Source organism: Aplysia californica, unplaced genomic scaffold (genome assembly GCF_000002075.1).
Source record: "Aplysia californica isolate F4 #8 unplaced genomic scaffold, AplCal3.0 scaffold00289, whole genome shotgun sequence".
Lineage (NCBI taxonomy): Eukaryota > Metazoa > Mollusca > Gastropoda > Aplysiida > Aplysiidae > Aplysia > Aplysia californica.
This window is the reverse complement of record NW_004797559.1, coordinates 525,354-539,353: the sequence shown is the minus strand read 5'-3', so window position 1 is coordinate 539,353 and position 14,000 is coordinate 525,354. Positions and strand designations below refer to the sequence as shown.

The window sequence follows — 14,000 nt, the reverse complement described above, 5'->3', positions numbered from 1 at the left end:
TCTCTCTCTCTCTCTCTCTCTCTCAACGTTGTATTGTATTTCCTGAAATGATTCACAATTCCCGACTCTTGTTTACCAAGCCAATTCTGAACCTCTCGTCGGCTGTTCAGTCTTTGAACACTTACAGCCTCACTGCGAGAAATCTCCCTAACTGCTCTGTGATGAACGGTGGCTTATTGAGGCACTGTTTAATAAAGAAGTCCCAAAAAAATTTCAACTTGTTTGAATATCGTGAACCAGCTGTTCAGCTGTACTAAGGGATTTTTTCCTTCAAGTTGAGCTTCTTAGTCTTTGGTATCGGTTGCACGTATCCAAGAATTTTTTTGGTCCAAATTAAAATTCTAAATTATATGAAAAAAAGCAAGAAATGATAGATCAACATAATATCGGCACAATTGATATAAAAATACATGTAAACTGTTTGTTTTTTCTCTCCCCTGAAGAACGTTGCTTTCTTGACTCAATAGATTTGAACAGATTGTCGATGATATGCTATTTAGACAGTTTGATAATTGGATTGATTTGTTAAACTTTTGAAGTTCAGAACGTTTTTAAAAGCCACCAGTACGTGTTTCAATTCCGTATCGCTTTTCTGTACACGCTTAGGATAACTGTAATGCCTTTTATTGTCAAAATGATTTTAAAAACAAAATGCTCTGTTGAAGAAGTACCAGTTTACAGACTATCAACATAATGTGCAAAGTATGAGTCAACTTAGATTTTAGTGTGTATGAGTCAACTTAGATTTTAGTGTGAAATTGAAGGTATTTTGGAAGGGTGAGCGGCTACAGGGATGTACAGAACGCCATTGTCTTGCCGGTTTCAGAATCATGGTTGTCGATGCAAATTCTTTAGATTTAAAAAAAATTTTTTTGGTTCTCATACTCATAAGGTTTATATCGATATTCAGAGCATCACTCTCACCATCATTTGAGGTGGATAAACCTCGGTGAAACCGAAAGGCTGGTTTTCCCGTTTTACAAACTTTAAATAACTGCACAGCATGTCCTGTCTAATGCGAAAGATTCCCCCCTCCCTCCCTCCTTTTTCTTGTAGGTGACAGTACAGTGAATAATACACAAAAATATGAGGTAAGATATTGGAATACGATTACAATCATATCCTTCGTAAGGATCGTCCTTATTGTTTTCGTAATTCCTTATATGGTGTTTTTCATAAGCGGTTTGCTGAGTCAACGTGGCGGCCCACAGCCTTCATGGAATGATGCGTCATGGAAGACAGTATTTTTCGAGCAGCCTGCTTATGATCCGACGTGACTTTGCCCGCTGACAAACGTCGTAGAAAATCATCAGACCGTGTGAAAAACTCGGATATTGGCTCTGCCAGGGGAAAAAATCACCAAACATAACCATTACTATTATTCTCTATGGTCCAGTGCGGTGACGCACCCAGGGCCTTAGTCTGTGCAATGGACCGAGACGGCAAGGACTGGTCATTTACTGGCCATTTCATCGCTGCTGTCGCTCCACATTATTCTTAGTATGACTGGTTTTGTTTCTTTATTTGATTTGAAGTGGGGGGTTTTCGATGTACATATTTGATATTTTTTGGGGGGTTTTGTTTTGTGGTTTCTTGTGGTTTATGTTTTGTTTTGTTATTTTGTTGTGCGTGCTTGTGGGTGGGAACAAAGTGAATGGACGGCATTGACTGTAAAAAGTGCGATCAGCTTGAGGCGAGGTGGTAAATATACCTCGGTTTGAGGACAAAAACAATATATATATATATATTGTTTTTGTCCTCAAACCGAGGTATATATTATATATATATATATATAATTACGTACATGTTTTCTAAAGCTGAAAAACTACGGAACGTAGAACCATAAAAAAGTTACTGAAGGTAGTTCAAAGACCAAGCTAGGTTTCTATCAATTCAGTAAGTGCTTGCATTCGTCTAAAAAAATTTAGAAAAATAGAAAACACTATCGGCCAAATGCAGTGTTCAAGACATATTTCAGTTCCATGATATAAAAATTGCTCTTCCGTCGGAAATAAACAAATCTATATTCATCATCATCCAGTGCCAGATCTGCGACAGACATCGGCGATCATGGTTCTACATTCCTTTGCTCAGATGTTCTAAAAAAAGCTACGTTTCCCTGATCTTTCCCTGTTACCCATTTGTTTAGGTTCCCCAAAATGTTGTTCTGGGCCTTCCCCTGCCTCTCTTGCCCTCAATTTTGCCAGTGAGAGCTTGATGTTCAAGATCCTTATGTCTATTTATGTGTCCTAAAAACTGCATTTGTCGTTTCCTTATTGTTTTTAACATTGAGCGTCCCACGTGGGCTTCATCAAGCACTACCTCATTTGATTTCTTTTCCTTCCACGATACTCTTAGCAGTCTCCTAAGAAATCACATTTCTGTTGCTTCTATTTTTTTTTCACAGTCTTTAGTGATCGTCCAGCATTCACAGAAGGGTTGTTCAAACATAGCATTTCAGAACTTTCATTTGGTGTTCATTGAGATGTTTCTATTTTTTCAGGATTGGGCTCATTTTGTTGAAACTAGCCTTAGACATTGTAATTCTCCGTCCTATTTCTGTGGAACATTTGGCATCAGATGTTATCATATATCCTAGATATGTAAACTGTTGGACTAGTTTGAAATTTTTACCTTTGCTAATGAGATTACAACTAGGCTTTGCTGCTTTTTAAAATATTAACATGCATTCTGTTTTCTTTACATTCAACAATAATCCTTTACGTTCACTCTATGTTACAACAGTGTCTCGAAGCAATTGAAGATCCTTTTCAGAGCTTGCTATCAAAACTGTGTCATCTGCATACCTGATGTTATTAATCTTTTCTCCATTTACTTTGAGACCTTGACATTCTTCTATGTTTCTAAGGATTGTTTCACTGTACATGTCAAAGAGGTCTGGTTACATGACACACCCTTGCCTCACTCCACATCTAATCTGCTTATATTCACAGTATTCTCCATTAATTCGTACCGCAGCGTTTGGTCCCAGTACAAATTCCTGATAATTCTTAGATCTTTTCCATCTATGTCTAGCTTTTCCAGTATTCTAAAAAGCTCATCATGTCTAACTTTATCGAACGCCTTTGAATAATCTATGAAGCATAAATACCGATCTTTCTGTGCTTCAATACATCTTTCCATTAACATTGTAATTGTAATGTTAAGGTAGCATTTCTGGTGCCCTTAAATCTGTATTACATTTGTGAAAGTCGGTCACTTTGGTTGCCTGAAACATTTGAACCACAAATTTGAACAAATTAACTGTGGTTCAGAATCATTTAAAAGGTGCGCAATCATATTAAGGGTTCAAGGCCAATGTAGTTTATTTTTCAGTCTTTCATTAGTTTCGTTTAGATCAAATCTAGGGAAAAGCGTCTTCTAAGACGCCTTTGTAAACAAGAGAGGCTTCCGTTCACCAGCCGTGAGTAGTGGTGCCACTGTGACTTGACGATCCATTTTTTTTAGTCCGTTCATCGAACTGGGTACCGAGCTAGTAAAGTATAATGATCCCGATTGTCACTGCCCAGTGCAGCATAAAAAATAGCAGTTGTAATACGGAAGTCCCTAGCTTCACTCGGACATCATGGTCATCTATTGCGCATTTGGTGTATCCGATGTGACTCAGCATCAGATAGCGTGGGGAATCTTAGCGAAGGGTGGGAAGTTTACACAAATTGTGGACCTAAATATTTTGCAAATTCTTTTTATTCCTAGAATTATGACCAGAAGACGCTGAGCGGCGGAGGGTCGTGAGAACCCACATCGAAGTTAACGCCATTGGAGGATGAGCATCAACCTGTTTAAGCCAAAATTGTCTCTCGGCACGGCAACAGTTATATAATATTATGTACAGAAAAAAACGATCACCAGAAAGTAAAATGATGGACGCCTGAGCACTACAAGTTTTCGATCTAGGCCTGTTTAAGGTCAATATTATTATTTTTAGATATGGAGATGACAAGAAGAAGTAGACACCACCAACCTGGAAAGTTAATTAATTACAGATGCGTGAAAGCGTAAGTCGGTAACAATACGATATCGGCCTTATAAACTGAGGTCCGCAAACACGCCAAGGAGAAAGAACCAGGATAGTTTAGGAGAAGTTCAAGCATCCAAGGTGAGAGAGATGAGGAGATGTAGTAGGAAAAACTAAAAATGTAACCAACACAAGATTGTCATCATTAATCATTTTTGAGCCATACCGACCTAAACCAACCTTCCAGTCATGTTGCCATACCGGCTTTTACCGTCTAACACCCCCGCCTTTAGTGCAGGCTTAGAAATACAAGTATGAACATTCCATTCTAAATTTAGATGCTGACGTCCTAAGTCTTTGTATTTAAAATTTCAATTGAAATACGTCGCTTCGATCAAAGCAAAGGCAATTTCTTTGCTGGACAACTCTGAAAAACACTGAAATAATTCGGTTCTGGGAAGCCATCAGCTAGCCTTCATTTTGGTTCTGCTGTGCTGACCTGTTGACCTATTTATGGTGGTAACAGGGTTAAGCTAATTCAGTAATGACTGTAGGCCGAAGAGCTTATTAGGCAAGAACGCAGGTTATCGTCCACGTTACGTTTTTGGTGTTATTGTCTCTGGCAGCTAGGTTTCGGCCATTCGATATTATTCCTAGTGAAGGAAGAATGAATAGTGAGCAATGTACACCTGTAATTGTGCAAGTGTTACTATCGTTTAAGTCATACCGAATGAACATCGATCTGCTCTCTAGTTTACCTATGTGTATTAGAATATATCACAGTGTGAAATGTTATTGTTTTCTTATTTGAAGTTCTATCATCAGTTTACATTATTTCCACAATGTTTTTTTAATGTGAAGTCCTTGTTAGTTTATAGGATTTCATGTAGTGTTGTTATGCGAAGTCCTAAGATCTAGTTAAATTGTATAATTTCAAATCGGTTTCTGATATTTTGTCCCACTGTTAGTTTATATGAAGTCTTGTTGATTACTAAACTACTTTACGATCACGAGCTAGAGTAGGTGTAGCAAGTAGACTACATATCAGTATACCTCGTAGTCACGTCATCAATTACTTAGAGTTAGAGAGTATACCATGTTGCAGTGTGTTAACTAATCATGTTCAAATAAAAACGTGTTACATACTTCAAACATCAACCATCTGATAATGTGATCACGTTTGGGGCAAACTGGTCACCTTTCCTTTGACTTTTAAAGTTTGCACTTTTATATTATGGTGGTTATTTTCATACTGCAACCACAACCACTTTCCCCAGCCTAGCCCTGGCCATGAATGAACAACTCTTCATTCGACCTCTCAATATGCTCGCTATTTAGCTCTTACTTTCAGGCATACAGTAAGATTCATTGTTATACTTAAAGTTGAAGTCAAACATGATGGAAGATTCATTTTAGAAATTCTGTTTAACTTTGCTTTATGCGTCTCAGGCGACCACCGTTCCCGAGGAAGCTCACCTAACGCAAGTTTCACAGCACTTAACATGAAAGTTCCATATCAACCGAATGAATATCTTGCAGACCTGAATATCGTACCTTAGCATTTCTAACTTCTTAAACTCACTTGAAGCTGAAATGTTTCTCTGATACTGATGTATATACATGTAGATGAAAGACGACCGGACTCCTAATCGTGAGGTTGCGGGGACGGGGGTTCGAGCCGTGGGCCCGACGTTGTGTCTTTGGGAAAGGCACTTTATACGAATTTTCCTCACTTCACCCAAGTGGAAATGGTTCCCGCCCACAGACGGGGAAAGGTCTTGTAAGAAAGTAGAGTTTGTTTCAGAATGCTGCCAGGTCTGCTGGAGTAATAGCATAGATTGTGAAACGCTTAGAGCTTGCTGTTCAGCGGGGATTTGCGCTATACTTAATGCTTTCTATCATTATTTTTAAATAGTTTTTTTCTGTTCAAATATACATATAGCAGATTCAAATGACGTATAGAAAGAGCAAATTGCACCTAACAAATCCAAATATACAAATGACATCATAAAAAGTCCTAATACAACAATAGCAAGTTCAAATGTAAACATTGAAATCTCAAATGTAACGCATAGCAAATTCAAATGCCACGTAGCAATTTCAAATATAAATATGCTTGAAATGGAATGGGAAAAAAGAGGCTAAAAGTATAAGAAGTGTAAGAAGTAAAAGGGTTTGGGGCGTTTTTGCCACGAAAAAGTTAGATGTGGTGCCACAAAGAAGAAAGCACATGAAACGAAACTAATTGTTGATTTTTTTTTTACCCGAAAATAAATCCACATGTTTAAACAGGAACGAATAGTCGTCTTTCCTTGTTAATTCTAGAACACATCTCGTAGTTAAACATCGTAAAAGGAAAAAGATGACAGGTTCCGTTAATCTCCCTCTTCTTCTTCTTCTATCCCGTGGTTGGGGCAACCGTGGGGGCACCACTGCATCTGAAAACCATCTCTCGCCATCTATTTTTGTCCTCTGTTTTCCTCAGATTATCACCCATTGTCTTTCCTGACCACTCTGTAATGTCGTCCTCCCATCTCCTTCTCTGCCTTCCTCTCTTTCTCTTTCCTTGTACGGTTCCTTGCAGGATTGTTTTTGCAAGTCCTGTGGATCTTGTGACATGCCCATACCATTTTAATTTCGTCTCTTCACTGAGGTCAGTAGATCTCCATACTGCCCCACTGCGTTGGTGATTCTCTTTCGTACCTCAACATTTGAAACGTGGTCTTTGTACGAGACGTCAAGAAGTTTGCGGTAACATCTCATCTCTGTGGTCTGAATCTTTTTCTCTAATTCTGCTGTTAGTGTCCACGACTCGCAGGCGTATAAAAATATTGAGATGACCAGTCAGCGCATTAGTCTGATTTTTGAGTTGTGCGTGATGTTTCTGTCCCTCCAAATAGGCTTTAGTTTTGACAGCGCATCTGTTGTTTGCACGATTCTGGAGAGAAATTCTGGTCTTGAGCCTTCATCTGAGACGATTGATCCAAGGTATTTGATGCTGTTGACGGTCTCAAGTTTCTCGTCCCTGATTTTGATGTCCGCGTTAATGCCATTGGTGTTATTTGTCATTAGCTTGGTTTTCTCGGCACTGATATCCATGCCGTAGGCTACTGAGGTTGTGTCCAGCCGCTCCACTAGTGTGGCGAGCTCCTGTTCTTCTCCTGTTAATCCATCGATGTCATCGGTAAAACGCAAGTTAGTGATTGTCCTGCCTCCAATACTGATTGTTCCATTGTGGTCTACCAGGGTGTCAGTCATGATTCGTTCTAGGAAGATGTTGAAGAGAGTGGGGGAGAGCAAACAGCCTTGCCTCACCCCGACCGTTGTCCTGAACCAACCCCCCATGCTGCCGTTAAGGTAGACTTTTTGTATTAGTATAGGGTTTTACGGTGCTCGCAACTGCTAAGGTCATATGAGCGCTAAGGTAGACTGCGCTGGAGGCCTTGTCATATAGTTGTTGTATGACGTTGATCAAGTTGGCGTTGAAATTATTCATCTATTAGAGCCAATTAAAAAAGTGTTCTCAAAATTCGGTGCCGCCCTCTTCGAAAATGCACAGACTTTGCAAACAGAGTTACCCTACTTGTGTGAAAAAAAAATCAAAGTGAAACTGACAAGTTTTTGAATAAATTAGAATTCAAATTTCGGAAGAACGATTTTTTAAAATGGTTATGGTGACAAAAACCTCTTCCAGTGGAAGGGGCGACTTATTTTCTTGGTTTCATTTGACTTTAGAATGAGAGGCGAGAGGTCATTAAAAAAAACCACCAAAAAAACCCAGACAAACAAACAAACAAACACCAACAACAACTAAAACTCCACTCTGAACGAACCCGAACAACTAATGAACATCAGTCAATCTGCGCACGCAAGGGGGTGCTATTCCTATTCTTCTTCTTGAGAAACGAAAGAGAGCTTCAAAACACACAATGTAAAAGAACCGGCCTGTGCATCGTAAAAATAGCCGATCCATTATTAATTTTTAAGTGCATTGAATAGAGCTTTTTTTTTTTTACAACCCGACTATGGAAAAAAAATCTTGCACTTTTGGTGCAAGATTTTCAATACAAATAACTAGAATATTCTGTAATATATACCGAGCACACAGCCATGTGACTGACTTCGCGACGTCACTACACAGTACATCAAAACTGTCCGCGAGTGACAACTCACTGGAAGTTCCCCCAGGTAGCGGGCGGGAGGCAAAACAAAAGCACAAGCCTGCTTGCAAGCCCCTGGCGCAAGCCATCCGCTGCTCGCAAGCCTTCGATTACTCAAGCAGACTCCAGCTCCACTTCGAAGGCCCTCCAGACCTTAGTGTTGGTGTCAGAATTTGTTTTTGTGAGCTCTTTCTTTGGGTTAACAGGGAGTACACTGTAGTTATTTACCTTGATCTGAAATGACAAACTGGCTTACGGCGTTTCTAGGCCAAGCTAGGCTAAAATTCATAATGTACATCGGGCCTAATAGATGGTAGGAGAAGCAATGAAATTTATCACGACGTGTTGGAAGACGACTGGTGACACTCGGATAGGCGGCATTTGTGACGTCTGCGACTCACAGCTTTGAACTTTGAAGGCTGTGAAATCCTGTAGCACGTTGTGTGCGCGTGTGTATGTGTGTGTGTGTGTGTGTGTGTATGTGTGTGTGTGTGTGTGTGTGTGTGTGTGTGAGAGAGAGAGAGAGAGAGGGTGAGAGAGAAAGAGAGAGAGAGAGAGAGACAAGGATGGGGTGCGGGAGGGTATGTACCATTGCTGTCAACAAAAAAACAAAAAACAAACAAAAAAGAAACAAGAAACTAAATTTTAATTATAGATGATATAATTACTAGATCTAGATCTATCACTGCAGCTTTCTTATCCGATGCTCAATTTAAAGCGGGGAAGGCCCGGTGGTATTGCGAGTAACGTCAGTCGTCAACACCTTCACACAAAGACATGTTTAGATGTTTGGGGGAAGGGGAAAAGGGTGTGGGGGAGAGGCGGGGGAAGGGGTTTGGACCTTGACACGAACTGACGTCAGCATCCTGCCTGCCGGTCGCTGTCGCTGGTACAGCAGTGGTGAATCAATTTACTTACCACATTTATTTTGTTCCTTTAGATACTTTCTCCGACCTCTTAAGTGACTTAAACAGATGGAAAAATAATTGTTGGCCCGGTTTCTTCTAACTGTTCACGTGCATAATATAACTAAGAGAATTCAGACTTTTGAGAGTCAATGATTGTAAACTAGGATATAAATAACAGGTTATCTTTTGAACCGGACGCCGAGCGTTTCAAAAATGCGATTCACACCCACTTTAGAATGAGGTGCAGAATAAAATAGGGTTGAAATCCGGCTATCCGGATATTCTTAATGAGGTGCACCAACATATCCGGATTTTCAGAAGCAACTCAATGCCCACCAAATAAAGAGTCAATGAGGTTGATATGCCAAATGGCCACTTGACATGTGAAAGAAATTGTTCTATAAAGTCCAAATTATCTCTTCCTATCGCTTAAGCTTAAACAACCTAAAAGAAACATTTAAAGCATAAGACAAACGCACACCTTTTAAAGAAGCTAAAAGTAAAAAAAAACAACAACCAAACCAACAACATGACACCAAGGCCATTTGCGGAATTGAGGTTGCCTTAATAATAATACGTAAAATGTTATTTGGCATCTGGCATTGGCCTAGGCCTACAGGAAGTAGGAACAAAGATGTACTATCTTTGGTAGGAAGTAGTGATGGGCCGATATCACAGTGTAGGTATCGATGTTGATACTTAGTACTTTTTCAAGGGATCGATACCGATACCTCGATACCTAATGCTATTAGTAACATACGCCGGGGGTAATAAGTAAAGACAAAAATACAACTATACCTTTCCAAGTATTTAGGTAATCGTGTCTAGACAAGTTGTGACTATTTAGCTGAGACTCACACAAAAATTATTTGTAAAAGAGAGAGAGAGAGAGAGAGAGAGAGAGAGAGAGAGAGAGAGAGAGAGAGAAATAAATACCCAAATATGAGAATAAAAACAAAAACTAAGTGAAGTATGGGAGGAAAGTCAACTTTGCAGAAAATATTAGTATTGGAAAATAAAAACACAAGAGTTCTAAAAAGGCAATTCAATTTACCAGATTTTTAGCAACTTTAAATCAAACCAATGAGAATAAATCAGGGTTGTCAGTGAGGATTTTGCAAAATCACTAGATAGATTTCACGAAAAACTTCTGTCTTTTTGTTAAAAAAATCACTAGATTCATTTAAAACGCTTGCCCCCTACGAAAACTTATCAGTTTTGATAAACAAAAAATTCTCAAGGCCCAAGTCACTTGCTTTGGCAGCCCTGGGATAAATAACACATAGGTATCGATGTTTAAAGCAGGTATTGGTATCGATACCAATACATATAGATATCGAAGTATCGGGTATCTAGTAAGGGTGGGCCGACTCCGAGAACTTCCGAACTTTCGACTCCGAACATTTTTGGGCGCGAATTCGTCGACTTCGACTCCGAATTCGAATTCAGGTCAAGATAGCAGCCAATCAAATTTGAGGAGAGGCAAGGTCAATTCGGTGGGATTCGTGTCAAGTCAAGTCGTTCTCCCTACATCCGTCGAGTCGAACACGCTGTAGAGAATCCCGACTCCACGGACCAGTGTAGACAAAGGGGGCGGGGAGGGGGGAGGGGGAAGGAGCAGGGAAGAGGTCACAGAGGTCGGGATTGAGGTAGGCAATGTTTTCATTGACATCAGGGGAGGGCACCAGTTTGTTTTGAAAGTTATTTGCCCCTCGTTGACAGTACAGCCGCATTCATGTGCGAGGATAATGGATGCAAACAGGTCATAATAAAAATCAAAGCATAAAATCCCGCAGTCTCGAACTCTAAAGTCAGACCATGCAAATCAAAGCAACAGTCAGCAAGACAGAAGTCTATAAAAAATAACAGTAATAGATCTAGATCTAGATTTATATCATAATCAACATTTATTATGACAAGATGAAACATACAAGGTTGAAAACAAACATGGAGTAATGCAAAAGAGACGAGAAATGTGACAATGTAAATGTAAGTGCCAGACAGGTCGTAAGAAAATACATGTAGATAGTACAATGAAGAGAAGAAAAGTAGTGAAATGTGTGTGATCGTAGTGAAAGCCAAAGAAAGAAGGAGGCTGGGATAATCACGGGATTTGAATTTGACGTGAAGATGGCTTGCAATTGTGATTGGTGCAATCAGAGACGCAATGCTCGTCCGTCACCGTAGTGCGTAAATTTGACCTTGGCCTCTTAGGGCATAACCACCAGCAGAAGGGATTTGTAACTGCTAGCGAATCAGCGCGTTCTAAAAGCTCATGTGACTTTCATTGAGTCGATGGAATCGTGGGACGGTCCAATTCGAACTCGCTGCTTCCTTCTGAACACAGCGAGGGGAAAATAGAAATAAGACATCGTGTTTTATGATACTTTTCAAACTTATGCATTTTTATTCATTCAAATCTAACTTTTGAGCGTTCAAAAATGTTTCTTGGGTGCAGTTTTGCGTAAAATTATTCACAGTTTTTAACAAATTAAATATGTTTTCGCTCCTCGTGATCTATTTTCCCCTTGGCTGCCCTAGTTCGGGAATTCGTGTTCGGACTCGTCCTCCTGCCCAATGTTCGATCTCCGACTCAGACCCCACGAATTCGCCGAATTCCGAATCTCGACTTGACTTCGCCCATGCTTAGTCCCCATCCCTAGTATCGATACATGCCCATCACTAGTAGGAAGTGTCTTCCCTCCTGCGCTCCTGCGTCTGCTTCAGACTGAAGCCATCAGCGCTTTCCTGCATAGCACACTGCACAACACACTACGCAGGCTATTGCTCGATTCCTTTCTTCTGACTCAAAAACTACGATTAATTGGTGGTAGAACATTGGTAAATATAGACTAGATCTAGATCTAGATCTAGTAAAATCGAATGGTGTTTTCGTTCTATATATCAAATATTTCTTAAACTGGCGATTTTGTAGTTTCGTTCTTTAAAGTCAAGAGTAGGGGGGGGGGGGGGGTTCAGCCCCCCTGACCTAGAAATCTAGATTCTAGATCTAGTCTAGAGATCTAGATCTAGAGATATATCTAGATCTAGGATCTAAATCTAGATTCTAGATTATCTAGATCTAGATCTGGATCTAGATCTAGATTATATAGATCTAGATTATCTAGATGTAGATCTATATTCTAGATCTAGATCTAGATTCTAGATTCTATTTCTAGAGCCTAGATCTAGATCTAGATGTAGATCTAGATCTAGATCTAGATATAGATATAATAAAATTATGAAAGGGGGGGGGGGAGGGGGCATTGAATGTTATCTTAATTTGACGTTTTGTAGTTAGATTCTAGATCTAGAATCTAGAATTTATATCTAGATTCTAGTCTAGAGAAATCTAGACTAGGTCTATAATCTATCTAGATTAGGTTGCATCCCTGCTCTTTGTGTAGCCTATTTGAAATAGATCTAGATATATATCTAGGATCTAGACCCCCCTGACCTAATACTAATATAAATAAGGTGGGTGGTTTCAGGGGGGCATGCCCCCCTGAATTTTATCACAATTTAATGTTTTGCAGTTGTTAGGTTTGAATCAAACGTGTATAGATCTAGATTTCTAGATCAAGATATCTAGATATCTAGGTCAGGCCATTCCCAAGGGGGGGGGGGGGGGTATTAACATGTTCTTATGCACAGTTGGGCTGATTCATCATTGTCATGCTCATACTGTACCGGTACAACTGTACATCATAGAGTCTAGATCTAGAATCTAGGACTGGATTCTAGATCTAGAAACATGGCCATGGAGTTAGGACGGGACCACTTGTTCCGAAAAGTGTCCCCCCCCCCCCCAACTAGATTTTCGATCTAGATCTAGACTAGATCTAAATATCTAGATCTAGATCTAGGTCTAGAGATAGCCTAGTCTACTTAGAATCTAGAGTAGATCTAGATCAGTGGGCGGCTCGTGGGTCTAAAAAGTGGGCGTGCACAATTAGGTTAAAGCAGGTTGAAGATAGTGAAGGGCATGTAAATTAGATGTTTTCTTCATCCTACTTGTTTTGAGAAAATCTATTTGAAGAAGAAGCTTTCCTTTCGTTCTTTGGCTGGAGCAAAAGTGTCCATTATTATGTTGACGAAGTTAGGCATCCTGTCAATGATGTCCTTGTGGATCGACATAAATGTACGTCAGTGCGATTTCTGGTATTTTGCATAGGCTACTTCTCTAAATGTTGTCTCGAATTTGTAGTCCTTCAGAGTTGAATAAAGGCCCTGGATTATACATGTACGACACTGAGGAGATTTAAATATTTCATTGCAATGTAATACTTATAATTCTGTTTGTAATTTGATTTTAAGCAAAACAGTAATATTTCTGTAAACAATCCTAAAAGAACTGTTGGAAACGACTTTTGATACTCCTGGAATTTGGATGAATCGCAGATTGAGAGTGCTTTGATTTTATTTTGCTTCAAGAAACTGTCACAATTTGAGTAACTATTATGTCACAGTACTCACAGGCCTGCTTTGCAGCAATTTCGTTGGTGTTGTTCTGTTTGCGTCTCTTAGAAGCGTGTTTCTCTGTTGTCTGTCTTGTTGATGGAACAAGTATACTGTTTCTCATTTCATTGACAGCTACTTTAAACGTATCTAAAACTTGTTAAGCTGCTATGGGCGTTGTACTTCTGTGTTAGAGGATCCCATAAACAGCGTTTGGTGAGGACTTAATTCATTCACTCTCTTCTTTTTACTTTGTTTGGTGAACTGAATTTATTTGCAATCAACCTCATTCATCCTGCATTGGAATACGCACTCGAGTAATAAAACTTTCACCACTACTCCATTCCAACTTCTAACACAATGACCTAATTACGTCATGTTGACCTCGCTCAAGTTCAGGGTTACAGAGGTGGGGCTAGAGATATAAATGACAAGACAATGGACCAATCGCACATCGCTGGGAGCACTCCCGTGGATTGCTCCAAAGCTATCATA

At 39.7% G+C, this 14,000-nt stretch overlaps 1 protein-coding gene across 1 annotated transcript in view; it reads right to left on the bottom strand.

The window, feature by feature from the left end:
• LOC101861052 (metalloprotease mig-17) overlaps positions 1 to 13,718 on the bottom strand; it is a gene marked incomplete at its 5' end in the record, with an annotated part of 73,202 nt that extends 59,484 nt beyond the window's left edge. The window contains 1 exon segment of the mRNA XM_013084385.2: positions 13,524 to 13,718. Within this exon segment, the coding sequence (XP_012939839.1) occupies positions 13,524 to 13,629 (106 nt within the window).
• Between the last annotated feature and the right edge of the window lie 282 nt (positions 13,719 to 14,000).